The sequence below is a fragment of the Hemitrygon akajei genome, chromosome 8, assembly GCF_048418815.1.
Source record: "Hemitrygon akajei chromosome 8, sHemAka1.3, whole genome shotgun sequence".
Lineage (NCBI taxonomy): Eukaryota > Metazoa > Chordata > Chondrichthyes > Myliobatiformes > Dasyatidae > Hemitrygon > Hemitrygon akajei.
The window spans coordinates 128,562,520-128,583,777 of NC_133131.1; the positions used below are offsets into that span (position 1 = coordinate 128,562,520).

At 41.0% G+C, this 21,258-nt stretch overlaps 1 protein-coding gene across 2 annotated transcripts in view; it reads left to right on the top strand.

Moving 5' to 3' along the window:
* Positions 1-5,363: 5,363 nt before the first annotated feature.
* Positions 5,364-21,258, top strand: part of mrc1a (mannose receptor, C type 1a) — a 169,786-nt gene continuing 153,891 nt past the window's right edge. For both annotated transcript variants that reach the window (XM_073054606.1, XM_073054607.1), the window contains exons 1-3: positions 5,364-5,497; positions 6,229-6,630; positions 12,783-12,953. In XM_073054606.1, the coding sequence (XP_072910707.1) occupies positions 5,437-5,497; positions 6,229-6,630; positions 12,783-12,953 (634 nt within the window). In that variant the 5' untranslated portion in view covers positions 5,364-5,436. The remainder of the gene's footprint in view (positions 5,498-6,228; positions 6,631-12,782; positions 12,954-21,258) is intronic.

Consider the following 21,258-nt stretch of genomic DNA (forward strand, 5'->3'; position numbering starts at 1 on the left):
GTGGGGCAGGAGGGGGTTGTTGCTTTGCTGCTGCTTAGGTGCAGAAGGGGGGAGCTGGGGGGTACTTTGGGGTTCCAACATTTAACTGTCATTCATTCTTTGGGGCACTCCTCTGTTTTTGTGGATGTTTGCGAAGAAAAAGAATTTCAGGATGAATATTGTATACATTTCTCTGACTTTAAATGTACCTTTGAAACTTTTGAAACCATTCATTATCGGGAACATAAAAGAAAGTGGGATGAGGGTCCTTAGCAGATTACAGGAAGATGGGAGAAAATTAAGAACACGATCTCAAAAAGTGTAATTTCTGGATAACTGCCTGTATCGCAAGGCAATGAGTCAAAAGCCAAGAGGGAAGTGGCTGGAGAGATGGTACAGTAGGGAGGCTTTTAGATTCTTGGGCAATTGGGGTGGTTATGGGAAAGACTGAACTACAAAGGTCTAATGGGTGGTATCTCAACAGGAAGAAGAAGCAAATTGTTATGAGTAAGTTTGCTGATATCACTTGGCAGTGGAAGAGAATTTTGTTAGAAACATAGAAATACAGGCCCTTGGGCCCACAAATCTGTGCCAAACATATCCTTACCTAAATTACCTAGAGTTACCCATAGCCCTCTATTTTTCTAAGCTCCATATAGCTATTCAGGAGTCTCTTAAAAGACCCTATCGTATCTGCCTCCACCACTGTCGCAGCAGCCCATTCCATGCACTCACCACTCTCTGCGTAAAAAAAGGTACCCCTGATATCTCCTCTGTACCTACTTCAAGGCACCTTAAAACTGTGCACTCAGCCCTGGGAAAAGCTTCTGACTATTCACACAATCAATGCCTGTCATCATCTTGTATACCTCTATCAGGTCTCCTCTCATCCTCCGTCGCTCCAAGGAGGAAAGGCCGAGTTCATTCAATTTATTCTCATAAGGCATGCTCTCCTATCCAGGCAACATCCTTGTAAGTCTCCTCTGCACCCTTTCCATGTTTTCCACATCCTTCCTGTAGTGAGGTGACCAGAACTGAGCACAGTACTCCAAGTAGGGTCTGACCAGTGTCCTATATAGCTGCAAAGCTACCTCTCGGCTCTTAAACTCAATCCCGCAATTGATGAAGGCCAATGCACGGTATGCCTTCTTAACCACAGAGTCAACCTGCGCAGCAGCTTTGAGTGTCCTATGGACTCGGAACCCAAGATCCCTCTGAACCTCCACACTGCCAAGAGTCTTACCATTAATACTATATTCTGCCATCATATTTGACCTACCAAAATGAACCACATCACACTTATCTGGGTTGAGCTCCATCTGCCACTTCTCAGCCCAGTTTTGCATCCTATCAATTGAAACATATAAGATTATTAAGGGATTGGACACGCTGGAGGCAGGAAGCATATTCCCGCTGATGGGTGAGTCCAGAACTAGAGGCCACAGTTTAAGAACAAGGGGTAGGCCATTTAGAACAGAGATACAGAAAAACTTTTTCACCCAGGGAGTGGTGGATATGTGGAATGCTCTGCCCCAGAAGGCAGTGGAGGCCAAGTCTCTGGATGCTTTCAAGAGAGAGAGTGATAGAGCTCTTTGGGTCAAGGGATATGGGGAGAGGGCAGGAACGGGGTACTGATTGTGTATGATCAGCCATGATCACAGTGAATGGTGGTGCTGGCTAGAAGGGCTGAATGGCCTACTCCTGCACCTACTGTCTATTGTCTAATGTCCCACTGTAACCTCTGACAGCCCTCCACACTATCCACAACACCTCCAACCTTTGTGTCATCAGCAAATTTACTAACCCATCCTTCAACTTCCTCATCCACGTCATTAATAAAAATCACAAAGAGAAGAGGTCTCAGAACAGATCTGTAAGGCACACCACTGGTCACCAACCTCCATGCAAAATATGACCCGTTTACAAACCACTCTTTGCCTTCAGTGGGTAAGCCAATTCTGAATCCATAAAGCATGGTCCCCTTGGATCCCATGCCTCTTTACTTTCTTAATAAGCCTTGAATGGGGTACCTTATCAAATGCCTTGCTGAAATCAATATACACTACATCTACTACTTTTCCTTCATCAATGTGTTTAGTTACATCCTCAAAAAAATTCAATGAGGCTCGTAAGACACAACCTGCCTTTGACAAAGCCATTCTGACTATTCCTAATAGTCTATGCCTCATAAATCCTGCCTCTCAGGATCTTTTCCATCAACTTACCAACCACTGAAGTAAGGCTCCCTGGTCTATAATTTCCTGGGCTATTTCTACTTGCTTTCTTGAATAAGGGAACAACATCTGCAACCCTCCAACCCTCACCAATAATTTTTATGCCTCATCCGATTTTACCTCCCAACTGCCACACCTGCGTCCGTGGGGGGGGGGGGGATTTCCCTAGGACTTCCCACATCTGACACCGAGCACACATACTTCCTGTCTGTATTCTACACAGATATCCTATCTGACCTCAACCCATTATCGCCGAAGCCCTGTTAAGCCAAAGCTTTCCTACTCTGTCTCCCGCTTCTCTGAGACACACTCTATAAAGCTGTCTTCTTTTAAACTCTTCTCGCTGGTTGTGGAAGGTAGAAGTTTAGTAGAGTTGCTTAGAAAGAAATGAGTTTGGAAAGCAGAGGAATGAAAACATGTTATTTTTTTGGTATTTGATTATTTATATTTAAATGAAGGTGTCTCAGATAGGAAGACAATATACTAGAAGAACAGTGGAGACCTCAGATGCTGGAATCTGGAAAAAAAAAAAGCACAATATCCTGGAGCAACTCAAAGGATTGAACAGCATCTGCAGGGAGAAATTGTTGACGTTTTGGGTGATTTACCTCCTGCATTTTGTTTGTTATCAAAAGCACAGATTCTCCCTCAGACAGGAGGTATATGACTCAATGGTCATTAATGAGATAGACAGAAGTAACAGTTGAGCGCTCCTGGTTAAAGAATTACAAACAAGACAGTTGGGAGGTAAAATTGGATGAGGCATAAAAATTATTGGTGAAGCGAACAATTATATCTGCAAGGTAGGATGACTGATGCACCATCAATAACTCTCGGAGACGGGAGGTGAACGATAGGCTTTTATTAGCAGCAAAAGGGAGCACGGCATCTTGGAGACTGAGGGAGAAGCAGTGCCCAAATCGCCTTTATACAGGGGTCTGTGGGAGGAGCCACAGGAGCAGTCAGCAAGGGGGGCCGTGTCCAGACAGGTATACATAGTTTACCAGAATGACTATATAGGAAAATCAACAATTAAGTCTTTCTGAATTAAACTGCATTAAAAAAGGATAATCACATTGATGGAAGTATACCGAGATTTCCCTTTTTTCCAGTCAGACAGAGGCCAGCAAACAATTATATTTCTGAAAATGCAGAAATAATTGGGTAGTATTAGAAAGGAATATCAACTGCTCCTACATAGACTGGGAGAAGATTATCTTTGGTGGAAGGAAAAAATTAAAAATGTATTTATACCATAAGGCTATAATGCACAGGAACAGAATTAGGCCATTCAGCCCATCAAGTCTCCTCCACCATTCCACCATGCCTTTATTTCTTCTGCCAAAGTACATTACCACATACTTCCCAACATTATATTTCAGTTGCTATTTCTTTGCTTACTCTCCTGATCTGTCTAAGTTTTTCTGCATCTCCTTGCTTCCTCAACTCTGTCTGCCCCTTCATCTATCTCTGTCTCATCCACAAACTTGGCCACAATGTCATTAATTCCATAATCCAAATCCATAGTGTGCAAAGAAATGGGTTCAACACAGACTCATGTAGAACACTACTAGTCACTGGCAGCCAACCATCAAAGTCTCCCTTTATTCCCACTCTTTGCCTCCTGCCAACCAGCCAATGCTCTATCCATGCTTGTATTTTCCCTGTAATACAATGGGTTCTTAACTTGTTAAGCAACCTCATGTGTGGCTGGAAGATTCTGGAAATAATGGAGAAAATAAGATATTTCAAAATGATTTTTTTTATAGTTTACCTGAAATCACTAAGAAAAAATGTTATATATGTGTTTTAAGTTAACTTGAAATGTTATTTGTTCTTGATTATTATTAAAGACAGTGAAACATGGTTAAAATAAATGACAAGTTGATAGAGGACAATGCTTGGCCCTCAGCTTTTCCTTTTATTAGGGGCTGTCAGGTGGTGGGACCCCCACCCCAAGTTCTACTGTGCAAAGCTGCGGGAATCCAGGGTGCAGCAGGTAATGAGTGCTTTCCTCCACCTCCCAAAGAGAAGACACAGGTGGGTGGTGACTCTGTCAGCATGTTTCAGCACCATCAAGTTACTCCCCACAGCTTATGTGAGCAAAGTCTTTGACAGAGTTGCTCAGGGAAAAACAGTAAGGCTGCATTTCTTATTGCATTTTGACTATCCATTCATCAAACTTTTCTAATGGCTGTGGCTTCTCACTTGCTTTGATTAGTGAATTCCAGGACATTCAGAAAACCCGTGTACACTCATTCGACGTTCAAAGCTCCTGTTAATTGTGAGTTTATATCAAATTGAAATCGGCATTCAGCCTTTCAATGAGATTGCTTGCATGCTGCCTTCTATGCTGCAGGTCAGAGGACTTGAGGCTGTATCCTGATGTTTCACACTGTGCATTCAACTTAAGAGCACAAGAGGTTAAAATCCGCCACATTATTTCTCACCACCCTACTTAGCACAGCCTTGAAGTGAAACTTGAGCTCTCTTTAATTCAATCTTACAGGTGATGCATTAGCATATCGATTAGCATGATGATTTACAGCTCCGGTGATTGGAAGATCGGATTCTATTCCCACGGTTGTCTGAAAGAATTTTGTACATTCTCCCTGTGACCGAGTGGGTTTCTTCAGGTGCTCCGGTTTATTCCCATAGTCTAAAGACGTACAGGTTGGGGGTGGTCAGTTGGGGCCATGCTATGTTGATGCCAGACGCATGTGACACTTGCATGCTGCCCCCAGCACGTCCTTGGATTGTTGGTCGTTAATGGAGATTACACAGTTCACTTTATATTTTGATGTATTGATACATATGTAACAAATAAAGCTAAACTTGTCTTTAAATCTTTGATTCATCTGCAAATTATACAAAATCAGAAAAGCAGAAGAATTAGCAAAGTGGCCCAAAACACTTTCTCAAGTTCAGTCAAATAGATGAAGATCAAAAAGTGATGCTAATTTTGTCATCTGGATGAACTTTATCTTATGCCCTGTAACAGGGTAGAGAAAGATGTAAACGTTAATGATGAAAGCAAATCCTTTTGCCTGGATTCATGTTATTTCCTGCTTGTCACATGACAGGATATTCTGGGCCATATCAGTATTTATCAGCTCAGTCTCTGCTAGGAGGAGCACTTTTAATCTGGAGTTTCCATTAGCACTACCTTTTTGTTGGAGAGTAAAAACATTTTTAAAAATCATTGCAAAAAAGTTATGAAATTATGAAGATTGGAATTCTGTTTGCTGCTTTTGCTTGCTTTATACAATCCGTAAGATGTGCAGGTATGCCACTTTGTTGACTTTTTAAAAATCTTGTGGTGAATTTTATACATTTGTATGAAACATTTGACTGCCTTATAGATTGAAAAAGCATGGTGTCAGCATCAATCCAAAGTTATCACCATATATTTAATATCAGAATTCTTATTAATTTTTTAGTTGAATGAGAGTTTACTCAATTGTGCTGTAAGCTTCTATTATTCCTCTCTGTGTAATATTATTTTGCTCACTTCAGCAGAAGGACTAATTGTTGGTGAGTCTTGCTGTGCCCATATGAACATTTTAGTCTGTCAGCACTCTCTATGTATCATGATTTAACAGAGCCAAATAATATTTATTCAGTGGATGTTGTTTTCTTCAGCTACATACTGTAATGTTCATCACTAGGTATTTATATGGACGAGATGCAAATTGAATTGAGTATATGAAGCAGGATATCTGACTTCATGTAACAGACTTAATATAACTGAAATATACTTTTATGCAACATTGAGGAAAATATAAGGTTACAGTTAATTGATAATGATAAAATATCTGACGCCTTGCTTTTACAACTTGGTGGCATGGCACAATATATATGGTAATGCATAGGGTGCAACCGTATCTGGGCCTATTTTGGTTTGATCAGAAAACTCAAACATGAACTAGAATACGGTGGGGAGAGATGGGTAAACAAACCTTTGAATATATGAAAAGAAGTACTGTATAACCATTCATTTTGCTTTTGTCTTCAGATTCCAACATCTTTCTAATATATAATGAGGATCACCAAAGGTGCGTGGATGCAAAAAGTGAACAAGCTGTGGAAACAAGTATTTGTGATGCCACTGTAGTGTCACAGCAGTTTAGGTGGGTTACTGGTCAGAGGCTCATGAGCGTCAAGTACACACTATGCCTTGGAGTTCCCAGGAAAGTGAACTGGGTGCCAGTAACTCTGTTTCAATGCAATGACAGTAGCAATCTGCAGAGCTGGATATGCCGGAATGACACCCTGCTGAGCATCAAGGATGCTGATCTCTACTTCAATTATGGGAACAAAAATGAGAAAAATATAATGCTGTACAAAGGATCGGGATTATGGAGCAGGTGGAAAGTTTATGACACCAACAAAGATCTTTGTTCAAAGCACTTTGAAGGTATGTTGAATTGATTAATTTCAGCAATTGAAGAAAATACTGACTACACAGTGTATCCTTTTTAATGTGCCAATGTAATATTCATCAAATAGCAATGGTAGTCAACTATACAGCCCCTCAGTCTTGCTCTGCCAATTAATGAAGTCATGGTTAATCTTTTACCTCAGATCCACATCACCATTCAATACTTCTATTCTTTCAATTCAAAACCCACAGATTTTGACTGGAATCATGTTCGATGGCTGGGTACACACAATGCTATGCAGTGGAGAAGGTTTCAGTTTAATTGATGTTTATAACATTAGGTAATTTTCAACCAAATGATCTCCCTCCTAAACCTTTGCCACCCGATCTTTGCTAAAACTCTTGGTGACTTCATCAATTTCAGCTTGGAGTCAAATTATGCTGAGAAGCATTACAGAATATTGTATGGGGTTGACTGTTTCTCTGGGAAACATGGGTGGTTATGTACATGAGAATTCAAACAACATATTTGATGGTGCAACATACAAGATCAAAATATACAAATTGGATACTGTTTCTGGACTTGCACTTCTCTAAGCTAAATGACTAATCATATTCCCACCTAGTCTTGCATCATCAGCAAACTTGCAATTGTTTCATTTCCTCCCTACACTTGTAGTAATGACATGTCTAGTAAATAGCTGGGGCACCAGCTACAATCTCCACAGTGCCAGCCTTCTGACCTAAGAGGGATACAATTATCCCTGCTCTTTGGTTTCTACCTGCTGACCATCCCTCAATCCATGCTTATGTATAACAGCCCCAAAGCGTACCTCCACTGTGGGACATTTTCAAAAGCCTTCTGAAAATCCAAAGTGCCTTTGCGCTTCTGTACCTCCTTCCTGTCGGTAGCAATGAGGAGAAGTCATGTCCTCGGTGATGGCGGTCCTTAATGATGGATGCGTAAGTCCATCCTGATTCTGCTCAATCACATTATTGCTTTCTTGATAATTACATCCTTTATTGTATATCCCAGTATTTATCAAACTACTTTAGATAGCTACATTGATGAAAGAATAAAAGAGAGATAAGCATGAGGGAAGCTTTAGAATGATCTTGAAGTTGGCATTGCATTGTGGGCTGAGTGGGCTGTACTGCTCTGTGCTCTATGTTCTACATACTGATGCCGATCTCACAAATCAGGAATTCATTTTTTCACTCTTTTTCATTTTTTGAGATGTGGACCTTTTCCCCCAGAACTGGGAAATCAAGAATCAGAATTCATGAGTTTAAAGTGATACTTAAGAGGGAATAGATTAAGGAGATCTAGGCCTCATATGGAGCCAGTGATCATTAATGGAGAATGTGTGGAGCAGGTTAAGACCTACAAGTATCTGGGAGTACAGTTAGACGAGAAGCTAGACTGGACTGCCAACACAGATGCCTTGTGCAGGAAGGCACAGAGTCGACTGTACTTCCTAAGAAGGTTGGCGTCATTCAATGTCTGTAGTGAGATGCTGAAGATGTTCTATAGGTCAGTTGTGGAGAGCGCCCTCTTCTTTGTGGTGGCGTGTTGGGGAGGAAGCATTAAGAAGAGGGACGCCTCACGTCTTAATAAGCTGGTAAGGAAGGCGGGCTCTGTCGTGGGCAAAGTACTGGAGAGTTTAACATCGGTAGCTGAGCGAAGGGCGCTGAGTAGGCTACGATCAATTATGGATAACTCTGAACATCCTCTACATAGCACCATCCAGAGACAGAGAAGCAGTTTCAGCGACAGGTTACTATCGATGCAATGCTCCTCAGACAGGATGAAGAGGTCAATACTCCCCAATGCCATTAGGCTTTACAATTCTACCGCCAGGACTTAAGAACTTTTTAAAAGCTATTATTAATGCTTTTTGAGATAGTGATTTAGATGCATATCATATTTTTTACTGAGTTAAGTATTGTATGTAATTAGTTTTGCTACAACAAGTGTATGGGACATTGGAAAAAAAGTTGAATTTCCCCATGGGGATGAATAAAATATCTATCTATCTATCTATCTATCTATCTATCTATCTATATTTAAGAGGAACTTGAGAGGCAACACTAAAATGGCTTGTTTCCCATTTAACTCCACAATGTATGAGAAATCTATTTCATAAATGTTCCAGGAATTCAAGTTCCGTGCTGTTGGTACTAATTTGATTTACCCTGTGTATGTGTAGATTGAAGACCTTCATAATTAATCTATTGCCCTGTAACAAGTACCTTAATCATGATGTCATATGCAACTGTAAAAATTATTGTAAATTGTCCTGTGATTAGGTTAGGGTTAGTCATTCTTGTGGGGTTGCTGTGGCAATGTGACTTGAAGGACCCAAAGGACTTATTCCTTGCTGTATTGCTAAATAAATACATTATTTTTGGGTCCAGATTCCAGCATTTGCAGTCTCTAGTGTCTCCATTAATACTGATTACTGCATTTCTAACTTTGGCACCTCATATGGAAAGTTTGGAAAAGTTATTCTTGTACTTGCTGAAAGTCAGAAGTGATAACAAGAACATAGAAGATCCTGAGGTGTTTGAACATGGTGAATGGGGAGAGGATGTTCCTTTTTTTATAGAATATAAAATAAGTTTAAAAATAAGATCTGGCCACTTAGCAGAGGAGTAAGGCAAAATGTTATTTTTCTCCCTCATAGAGCGTCTTGAGTTTTTGAAAGTCTCTTCCTCAAAGGGTGGTAGAAGCAGAGTCTTTAATATTCTCAAAGCAGATGTAGATTGGCACTTAAAACAAGGGTTAATGGCAGTGAGTAGTGTGCGAAGTTGAAATGACAATGCAATCAGGGATAAACATATTAACTGTCCGAGAAGTCTTGAATGGTCAAGAGGCCCAATCCTGCTTTTACTTTATATATTTGTATGCACTATGTTACATCATCATGCTTTTGAGTACTTGCACCACTTCAAAAGGGAATGCCACATCAAATGAACAATTTTCACAAATTGTTGTACAGGCAACAATTGACTGACAGCTGTGTTACACAGAAATGGACAAAAGCAGCACATATTATCACTCACACCTGATCTGTCATTATTGGCTGATCTTTAACCTCAGCACTGTTTTCTGGACTACCTGACACCCATTGACTCCCTTAATACCCAAGCTTCAGTGAGCCTCATCATTGAAGTTTTTTTGCTGTTTAGCTATAGTGATCCACATTTTGATTTTAATACCAAAAGAAACCCAGTGTGCTAGATCCTTGTATCTATGATTTTTCCATTGCCATCTTAGATGAGCTATTAGGCCTGTAGGGTGATGTCAAAGAATAAAATAAGAACATTGAGTGAACAGCACACAGAGGAGGTGGAGAAACACAATGGGCAGGTAGTATCTGTGGAGGGAAATGGACAGCTGACATTTCAGGTTGGTTCCCTTTATCAGGACTGAAATGAAAGAGGAGCCAAAGCCTGTAATAGGGTGGGTGAAGAAGTCAAGCAAAAGCTGGCAGGCAAGAGATGGATCCAGCTAAGGGATATGATAGGCAGGTGGGGAGGGCTGAAGTGTGAATGAATTGAGAAGCCAAGAGGTGTTGGGTGAAAGCAACACAAGCTGAAGAGCATGAAATCTGATAGAAGAGGACAGTGCACCATGGTGTAAATGAGGGAAACTGGTGGGAGGAATGTGTGGGTGATAAGCAGATCAAGAGAGTGGTGGAGGGGAAATAGATGGGATGATGGGGCTGGTGGGATGAGGATAATATAAAGCACAGAAAGGAGTGGTTACTCTAAATTGGAGAAATTGGTGCTTATGCTGTCAGGTTGGAGATTACCAAGGCAGAATTCGAGGTATTGCTCCTCCATTCTGTGTGCAGCATGAACTTGACAGTAAATGAGGCTGTGGACAGAAATTGAAATAGGTGTCCACAAGCTACAGCAAGTGGAGCTAAGGAGCTTGGTAAAGCAATCCTCCAACTTGCATTGGGCCCCACTGATGTTCCTCCTATTGGCTTCCTTCCTCACTGCCTTCTCTGATAGGCGAGGTCCACAATCCTCTCCTATCAGATTCCATCTTCTTCAGCTCTTTGTTACCTCTATCGATCACTTCAGCTCCTCACTTCTTTCCTGCTTTTCCTTTGCCCCATCTGTCTATCACATCACCCCCCTTACCTGGATCTACCTGGAACTGCGAACTCTTGCTCCATCCCTCTCCCCCCCCCCCCTCCTTTTTAAACTGGCTGCCTCCCCTCTTCCTTTCCACTCCTGATAAAAGACCTCAACCCAAAGCATCAACTGTCCATTTCCCTCCATAAACGTTGCCTGACCTGCTGAGATTCTCCAGCATTTTGTGTGTTGCTCCAGATTTCTAGCATCTGCAGCCTTTAGTATCTCAACATAGAGTATCCAATCGTAGCCAGTATTGTAGTCAAGCTGAGAAGTAGTTTATAAAATGCATTTTGGATTGCTTACTAGTTTAGTACATTTTTAGTCCAACAAGAAAATAAATACTGCAGTGTTAACAACACATTGCTCTGTGATGACACCGGTGCCAAGCTGCTTGGGTCCTAGTGCCCTTCCCTTGGACATCAGTGGCATGGAGAGGGGAAGGCTTGCAGCTTGGGCAACTGCCAGTCTCCCATACAACCCTGCCCAGGCCTGCGCCCTGGAAACCTTCCTAGGTGCAAATCCATGGTCTAACAAGACTAACGGATGCCTATGAGATGAAGAGAGAAAAATAACTGATGTGATGGCAGGTCAATCATTAAAAGTCAACGGTTCCAACGTGGTTAGATTCAACTTAAAGCAGATCAGGAAAATGGTGCACTGTTCTGGCAAAAGGAAAACCCCTAGTATGATAATTAATGACTCAATCTCAGTAGAAAATCTTCACTCAATTCTGGTTAAGCTAACATGAGTGTAGCAAATAATAGAACAATGTGGATAAACAGGATCAAGCAAAAAACAAGTGAATATTGGAAGCAATTAGTCACAATGGTAACATTAGTACATAACAAACAGTAAAGATAACTTGTGGATAATTCAAAAAATAATAATAAAAGCTTTTAAAAGATTAAAACAACTAAAAAAAGTCATTGCTCTATATCCTAAGCAAGTGAATAAAAAAGTCAAGGAAGAGGTAATGAATTCTCTGTCTTCTGCCCTTTTATCTGCCTTAAGCATTCACATTGTGCAATGATTCTGGAGAGTATACAAAATTACATGCTCGTTTCAGGAAGGATCGGAGAACAACCTAGGGAACTCCAGATCAGTTAATCATTATTTAGTAATCAGGAAAATATATAACGTTCTAAATTATCTTAAAGCATTTTGGACTGTACAAAAAATAAAATACTGCAGATGCTGTAAATTTAAAATAAAACAAATGGTAGATATACTTTGGTCAGGCAGGGACTGAAGTATAGAAACAAAGTTTAAAGTCTAAAAGTGCTAAATGCACATGTGACAATAAACTTATACCAACTCTGTCAAGTAACCGTTAATATGTAGGGTCAAAACTTCATCATCAACCTGAAGTATTCAGTGCTTTTCTCTCTCTGCCGATGCTGCCTCACTTTGTGAGTATTTCAAAATATGAGTTAATAAAGCCCAGAAAGAATTAGCCAAAGTAAATCATATTTGACAAATGTCATGCTCTTTAAAGTAATATTCATAAATTTTATATGCATTATGCATTTATTGGGTGGGTGTGGTTGGGATTGGAATACATTCCAAATTTTGGTTTTGGTAGATTTAGAAGACCTAATTTTACTGGAGATGTCCAATGATGGAGCCCTGACTCGTTGAGAATCCTAAGTGTTTGATCCCAAGGCAGATAAAATGTGATCTGAGACCCAATAATTCCAAATGGAATTGTAGATCTACAGATATGAAGTTTCACTTAAAAATGAAGTCCAGTTTAATGGTTTATTTTATTTCTATATATTTAATGTGTTTTATTTGGATAAGTTTATATTTTTCATTATTTACTCAATTTTCTGTTGTTCTTAAATAGTTCTGTATGTCACAGATATTGAAAATTTGTAAAATGACTTCCACCGTTGCCATCCAGGCAGTGCCAATAGAGTCTAGGGTGCCTTGAGTAGCATGATAGGTCCTTCTCATTTGGACACTGCATAGAACGACCATGGAGTTGTTTCCCAGTCTTAAGACTTCAGTTCTAACAGACCCTGTTTCCCTTTCAGATTTGTTTACAATATACGGTAATTCCAATGGACAGCCCTGTGTATTTCCTTTCAAATATGGAAAGAAGTGGTTTCCAGAGTGTACCCTTAATGGCAGAACTGATGGGCTCCATTGGTGTGCAACCACATCAGACTATGTAGATCGCAAGTGGGGGATTTGTCCTTCAAAATGTAAGTTTGTCAAACAATTATATACTTTTCTATAATTACATAAATTTATACATGGCTATTGGAACCCTGCAGTTAAAATTGAATATCAAGTCAATATTTTGTGCCTTATTTTTGTATTTGTGCTGTTTCCCTTTCCTGTCCACATTATTAACGCATCTAGGATTTCTCTGGAAGAGGCTCAGAAGTTGCATTTATTGTTGAAGTTTGTAAATAATTTCTGATACAATTTTGTTTTTCTTTATATAATACAGTACCCGGTTTGATTTCTGTCTTTATTCCAGTCTCTTCTCCGGTATTTCAGGACGTGATCAATTGCCTTGATAATGGACATTGAGGGATATGTACAGTACTGTATTTACCCCGACATCAGCATAACATCTTACTCTTCTTTGAAATACTGCCCTGGGATTTTGTATATCCATTGTGAGAGCAGGCAGAACTTTTATTACACATCTTATTCAAGGCAAACACACTTTATCGTGTCATATACCACAGTAATATTTATCAGAGTATGCATATGTTGCCATATACTAACTTGAGGTTAATTTTCTTACAGCAAAATAAAGAAATATAATAAAATTTATGAAAAACTATAAATAAGGAACGACAAACAGCCGATCTGCAAAGAAGGACAAATGTGCTAATAAAAAATAATACTGAGATCATGAATTGTAAAGAGCCCTTGAAAGTGAGTCTGTAGGTTGTAGAATCAGGTCAAAGTTATAGTGAGTGAAATATAGTGAGTCACACAGGTTCAGCAGCCTAATGGTTGCAGGATAATAACTGTTCTTGAACTTGGTGGTGTGGGACCGAAGGCTTCTGTACCTCCTGCTTGATGGTAGCATGGCCCCAGATGGTAGTGGTCTTTGCTGGTGGATGCTGATTGCTTATGGCAGTGCCCTATGTAAATATGCTCAATGGTGAGGAGGGCTTTGCTTGTACTGGGCTGTATCTTTCACTTTCTGTAATCTTTTTCATTCCTGAGCACTGGTGTTTCCACACCAGGCCATGATGCAATCAATACAAGCAGTATTCACCACTACTCACCAGTATGCATCTATAGAAGGAACTGCGTTCAGTTCTAAGTTGTGTTATGGGAGCAAATTCCCAGGTGGATGAGGAAGAGATTCAAGGATATATGCATATATTCCTGGGAATCCTTGTCCCGTGTTTGCTCAAAGTAGAGAAAGAGCATTTGGGATTGTATTGAAAAGCCAGAGTGTATGGACTGGAAGCAGAGAGGTGGTCGGCATAAACAGTGTAAGGGTTGCACCACCTCACAAATTACCCACTTCATAGCCTCAGATATCCCCCCACTGTGGTGAACAATTAACCTCACTAGACATCACAGATTCTGAGAAACCAGACTGGAAACAAGGCATCTTTGATCCTGAGCTACAGACTGAAAAGGGAAAGGCATTATCAGTGCAATATGAAGCATAAGCTTGGAAAGGACAAATAATAGAGGTCATTGTGGAATTAGTGATGTGAAATGTCCTGGAATATACTGTAGAACTGTCTGTGCTCTGATCTGGTATTGATATATAGAAAATTTTGATAGCTGGTCTGTCTGGCAATCCAACCAGTGAACATAATCAACAAGCTGGGTAACTTCTATCACAATAAAATAATATTGGTTGATATTATTAATAATGATTCCATGTATCTCAGCAATGCAAATGAACCTTGCACTAATATAGTAAGAAACTCTTTGATACTGAGTCAATGTTTTCAGGAACTGGAGAGAAACCAGAGAAGACCACAGAAACAAATGCTTGTCCATTAAGATTCTAAGTTGCTTTGTTTTGATAGGCTTGCCTATCATGGCAGTGCAGATGAGATGACTCCTTATGCTCCTTAGACAGTGAGTATGAAAAGCTAAATGGAAGACGATCATTAAGAAGAAGTGAAGGGAGGTTATTTTTGCAAAAGCTCATGTAGTTACTGCTTACAAACAAGAAAATATCTGCAGATTTTGGAAAACCAAACAACACACAAACGATGCTGGAGGAACTTAGCAGACTAGGCAACACCTATTGAAAAGAGGACAGTTGACGGTTCAGGCCAAGACCCTTCATCAGGACTGGAGAATAAATAATGAGGAGTCACTGTAAGAAGTTGGGGGGAGGGGAGGAAGAAACTCAAGGTGATAGGTGAAACCATAAAGGGGGCCAGAAGTTAAGTAAAGAGCTGGGAAGCTGATTGGTGAAGGAGATAAAGGGCTGGAGAAGGGGGAATTTGATAGGAGAAGACAGAAGGCTATGGAAGAAAGGAAAGGTGGAGGAGCACCAGAGGGGCAGGTAAGGAGATAAGGTGAGTGAGGGAAATGGGAATGGGAAATGGTGAAGGAGAAGGGGGCATGATGGGAAGTTCAGCTAATCGATGTTCGTGCTATCAGGATGGAGGCTACCCAGATGGAATATAAGATACTGCTCCTCAATCCTCAGTGTGGCCTCATTGCGACAGTAGAAGAGACCATGGATGGACATATCAGAATAGGAAAAGAACTGGGAAGTGGAATTAAAATGGGTGACCACTGGGAGATCCTGCTTTTACAGGCAAGTGGAGTATAGGTTTTTGGCGAAGCAGTCTCCCAATCTATGTCGAGTCTCACCAATATATGGGAGGCTACACCGGGAGCATGGGATACAGTAGGAGACCTCAACGTGCTCACAGGTGAAGTGTCGCCTCACCTGGAAGGGCTGTTTAGGGCCCTGAATGGTGGTGAGGGAGGAGGTGTAAGGGCAGGTGTAGCACTTGTTCAGCTTGCAAGGATAAGTGCCAGGAGGGAGATCAGTGGGAGGGACAAGTGGACAAGGGAGTCATGTAGGGAGTGATCCCTGTGGAAAAAAGAAAGTGAGGGGGAAGGAAAGATGTGCTTTGTGGGGGAATCCCACTAGAGATGGCAGAAGTTATGGAGAATTATGTGTTGGAATGTGGAGGCTGTTGGGGTGGTAGATGAGGACAAGAGGAACCCTATCTGTGGTGGGGTGGCAAGAAGATGGAGTGAGGGCAGATTACGTGAAATGGAAGAGACGAGCAGAAACAATAGGTCTACCTGGACAGGCACGTTTATGGATCTTGGGTAGGAAGTAGAAACAGGAGGTGCGGGGTGAGGGAACTATGAGTTTGGTGGCATTGTATGGGAGATCCCCTGAGTTAATAAGGTGTGGGAGACAATGGCCTGGTGCTCATGAGTGGGGTCCTGTTTGAGGGGTAAGTAAGAGGAGGTGTCTGACAGTTGCAGCCTCGGCAAGGTAAACATCAGTCTGCCAGACTACTACAGCAACCTCCCACACCCCCACCCCCTCCATCTATTGGTTTGATGGTGAGGTTACAATTAGTGCAGAGAGAGTGGAGGGCAGTGTGTTCGAAAGGAGCGAGGTTGGAATTGGAGTGAGGAGTGGCGAAGTCGAGATCGTATGTAGCATACCCCAGTGAGATAGGGATGTTGCTGTCCCTACCTGTGAAGTCAGCTCCAACAGACTGTGTGGATGAGATCTACAGTGAGATGCAACGGCCAGGAAGGTGATTCTGCTGGGCTCCATGGAGAGCGAAGGGCATGATGAAGCACAAAAGTTGTCATGGTCATCCACTGCAACCAGGGAAGACCCCAGTTGCGACGTCTACTCGTCCCACTAGACCCTGACTTTTGAGGAACTGTCCCAGTGCAATAGATTTTCCACTTTAAAAACTCTCCCACACAGGTTTCCTGTCATCATCAGATACAACGGACAACCACCAGTAGTATTTGTAGTGTTATAATCTGTTCTGCATTTCATTTAAATATACTTCGTTACTCAGTTAAAAGGTAGTTTGTCTTTCCTATACCTTTTTAACTATTTCCATCAAACTCTGACTAATAGTGGCAGCCATTTAATTGGGCGAAAGTGTACAAAGTGTCTGAGTTAACCGGAACACAGTGAAACTAAATGCCTAACTAAACGAATCTCTTTTGCCTGCACACTGTCTGCGTCGTTCCATTCTCTGCACGTTCATAAGTCTAAAAACCTCTTATGTCTCTATCTCAAGTTTATGTCCACCACCAAGCTGGCAGAGGATTCCAGGCAGTTATTCCATAACGTTATGGGTAACTCTTGCATAGCTGCACCATGAGTAAAATGGGCTAGAAGGCCTCTGTCTGCTCAAAAATTCCTCTGGTCTCATGATCCCACTCTAGTTTACTTAAGCTTATCTAAAAAAATAGTTCAGTTGTTATTTCCTGTTTTCTTATTTTGATGATGATGGATTCAATAAATACCATACAAAGTAAAAATATGGCACCTTATCACATCTAGTTCACCAGGCAGTGTTCAGGCTTCACTTACAACATCTTTCACTAGCATATCAGATATTGCCTGAGAGTGTCTTTAGATGTTGCCCAAAATTTCACTGTAATCCTGGCTAAGTATTGTGGCAATGAGTCAGCACGAGGAAATTGCTGACATCTAAAATGTAGCCATGTTCCGATTAATTGTGAAAGGCTGCGAACATTTTCCACGTCATCAGCAAATTTGGAAGATTGGTGGGGCCACTGTCTTCGTTTCCCTTTGTGATTATTCACAAGATTATGCCATGGCTCATAATCAGCTCCTCCTAGTATTGTATTTAGATAAATGCATCATACCTGCCCTCAAATGATTCTAATTCTAAATAAAGTCATAGAGAACTACATTACCAAAACAGGCCTTTCAGCCCATCTAGTCCACACTAAACTGGTTACTTTGCCAAAATTATGAGGGGTATAGATAGTACCAGCTTATGTTTACATTATCTATCTCCCTCAAAATTTTGTATACGTTTATCAAACCACCGTTCATTCTCCTATGCTTCAGTGAAAACAGTTTTAACCTAGTCAGCCTTTCCCTACAATTCATGTCCTCAAGACCTGGAAGCATTCTTGTAAATTTTCTCTGTACTCTTTCAGTCTTATTGATACCTTACCTGGAGGTATGTGACCAGAATTCTCAAAATTCTGCCTCACCCATGTCTTACACAACTTCAGCATAACATCACAACTGCTGTAGGGAAAAGCCTTGGGAACGGCAGTACTCGCAATTTCCAATGTACACACTATCTTCACATGGTAATACAGTATAATTTCTTCTCTGATGTCAAGTCAAAGTCCTGCCCTCAAATGATTCTGCATGAGTAGCCTTACTACATGGGCTTGTGTTTTTTTAAGGCAACAACTCACCAGCTGCTTTTCAGGGTTTGAACAGCATTTCTGGACCATTCCACAATCCTCATATTCTACGCATGGATAAACAGAAATCTTTTCCTTAATCACACTACTCAAACTAAGTGAAAATCATTCACTTGAGCTATAATCATGCCAGTGCCCAAGAAGAGCAGGATGAGCTGCCGCAACGACTGTCAATCAGTCGCACTCACATCTAGTATCTGTACATACTGATGCAATTACAAAGAAGGCATGGAAGTGGCAGGAGGAGTGCATTAGGAGCTTGAGGAGACTTGCTATGTTGCCAAAGACTCTTGCAAATTTCTACAGGTGTACTGTGGAGGGGCCACAGCACAGGATCAGAAAAAGCTGCAGAAAGTTATAAACTCAGCCAGCTCCATGATGGGCACTAGCCTCCACAGCATCCAGGGGACCTTCAAAAGGCGATGCCTCAAGAAGGCAGCATCCATCATTAAGGACCTCCATCACCCATTACCCTCTGCTCATTGCTACTATCAAGTACAGGAGCCTGAAGACACACACGTTCAACAATTCAAAATTTTAGAAAGAGCTTCTTCCCACCTGCCATCAATTTTCTGAATAGGTAATGAACCCACAAACATTGCTTCATTATATTTGCTCTCTTTTTGTACTACAAATTTAATTTAATTGTTTATATATATTTATTGTAGTTTATAGATTAAAAAATTATGTATCACAATGTATTGCTGCTGCAAAACAATATATTTCACAAGAGTTGCCAGTAATATTAAACCTGACTCTGATCCTGTGGGGATGTGAGATTTTTTTTGATGATCTAACTAAAAGATAGATTAACAGAATTTAAGCAGGAACCGGTATTCAAAGTTGGTGCAGATAGGAAAAAGCTTCTAAGGAACTGAGGTGGTGAGGTGGTGCAAGATGTGCAAAAGATTGATCTATGGAAGCGCCCAAAAAAAAATTAAACTGGAAGTTAAAACTTTCTCCATAATAGCAATTTAATCATCCAGGATAGCTTCTGTTTCCTCAGCGAAAAGCAGCTGCTAAGTAATCAGCCTAGAATTCATAGAGACTAAAGAAATGAAAGCACATCATTTACAGTATCCATCATCGGCAGCCACTGTTGGCCTCTTCCTGTAATTGTTTGACCGAAGAATATCATATGTGCATAGTATAAATTCAACAGCACCACGTGTATTGGGTAGAATTTCCTGTTGAAGCAATCTCGTCACTCTAGGTCACCAATGCTTACGGTAGATTCTTAATGTCCATTGAATTAGAGGTTATACTGTATCCAAATCCAGTAAGCATTTATAGTTTTTGTTGTCTTTTAAACAGAAAACTATGCAAGCCCCTCTTTTCCTTCTTAAATGGGCATACAAACTTCCACAGCACAAGTTAGGAGGAGAGCATGTGTATCCTGCCCAATGTGTATAATGCAGTATAACTGAAAAACAGACCAGTTGCTCATTAGCTCAGATTATCTGCACAAAGAGATAGCTCTTTGATGCAGTGAACACCCAGCAAATGTACTTTGTTGCCTGTGAGAGACATTACACCTGTGAACAATGCCAAGCAAGAATTTTCTGTCTCTTCGTCACCTTCTGCTGTTATGTTTCCATAATCCCAACTGTTATCCCACTCACCATTCTGCGTTCCAACAGGAGTTGAAAATTTCAAAACACATTGTACAAGAAGGAAGCAATTACTCATAATGCTATCAATACAGAAGTCAGAAAGCAACACAGAAACTTGCGATCTCTCTGTGAAACATTGTACTGAACGTTGCATTGTCCTGCTGCTGCAAAGTCAACAAATTTCATGGCGTATGCTGGTGATATTAAACCAATTCTATTCTGATTCTGACATACACTCATGGGCCACTTTATTAGGTACACCTGTACAGCTGCATGTTAATACAAGTATCTAATCAACTAATCATGTGCTAACAACTCAATGCATAAAAGCATGCAGGCATAGCCAAAAGGTTCAGCTGTTTTTCAGACCAAACATCAGAATGGGGAAGAAATGTGATCTAGGTGACTTTGACCATAGAATAATTATTGGTGCCAGATGGGAGTGGTTGAAGAATCTTGGAAGCTACTGATCTCCAGGGATTTTCACGGACAACAGATTCTAGAATTTACAGAGAAAGACTCAAAACATCTAGTGAGTAGCAGTTCTGTTGACAAAAAATGCCTTGTTAATGAGAGAAGTCGAGGAGAATGGCCAGGCTGATTCAAGCTGACAGGAAGGTGACAGTAAGTCAAATAACCACACATTACAACAGTGGTGTGCAGAAGAGCATCTCTGAATGCACAGCACACTGAATCATGAAGTGAATGGGTTCCAGCAGCAGTAGATAATGAAGATATCTCAGTGGTCACTTTATTAGGTACCTCCAAATCTTTAAGTTAGCTTTACAATTCATAAAACCAGCTGGCTGTATTTTAGAGCCAAACTTTCTAGACCAGGAATGCCTCAGACTGAGTTGAATGTAACTTGAGGAATGAGCCCCAGTAAATTAAATTGCATCTAATACAGCAGGGAAATAAGTTCTATAAAGCAACCAGCCTATATCAGTGTTTATGCTCCATGTATGCCTTCTCCAAAACATACTGATTCTTCTATGTAAGTGGTCCAGTGCTCCTGGTGCAGCCTCCTCTACATTGGTGGACCCCACCTAAATTGGGGGAGCGCTTTGTCGAGCACCTCCGCTTTATCCACCAAAGGTGGAGCTTCCCAGTGGCCAAACATTTTAACTCCAATTCCCATTCTCATTCTGATGTGGCGGTTCGTGGCTTCCTTGTGCTGCTATGAGGCCACAGTTAGGGTGGAAGAGCAACACCTTATATTCCAACTGGGTGGCCTCTAACTTGATGGCATGAATATCAATTTTACCATCCGGTAAAAAATTCCCCCCCCCCCCGAGTCTTCCTCTAGTCCCTATTTGGGGTTTTTTTTTACCTCTTCTCACCTGCCTATCACCTACCCTAGAGCCCCCCCCCCTTCCATTTCTCCTATGGTCCACTCTCCTCTCCTAATGGGTTTTTTTCCTCTTCAGCCTTTTACCTTTCCCACCCAACTGGCTTCACCAATCACTATCTAGCTTGTCCTCCTTCC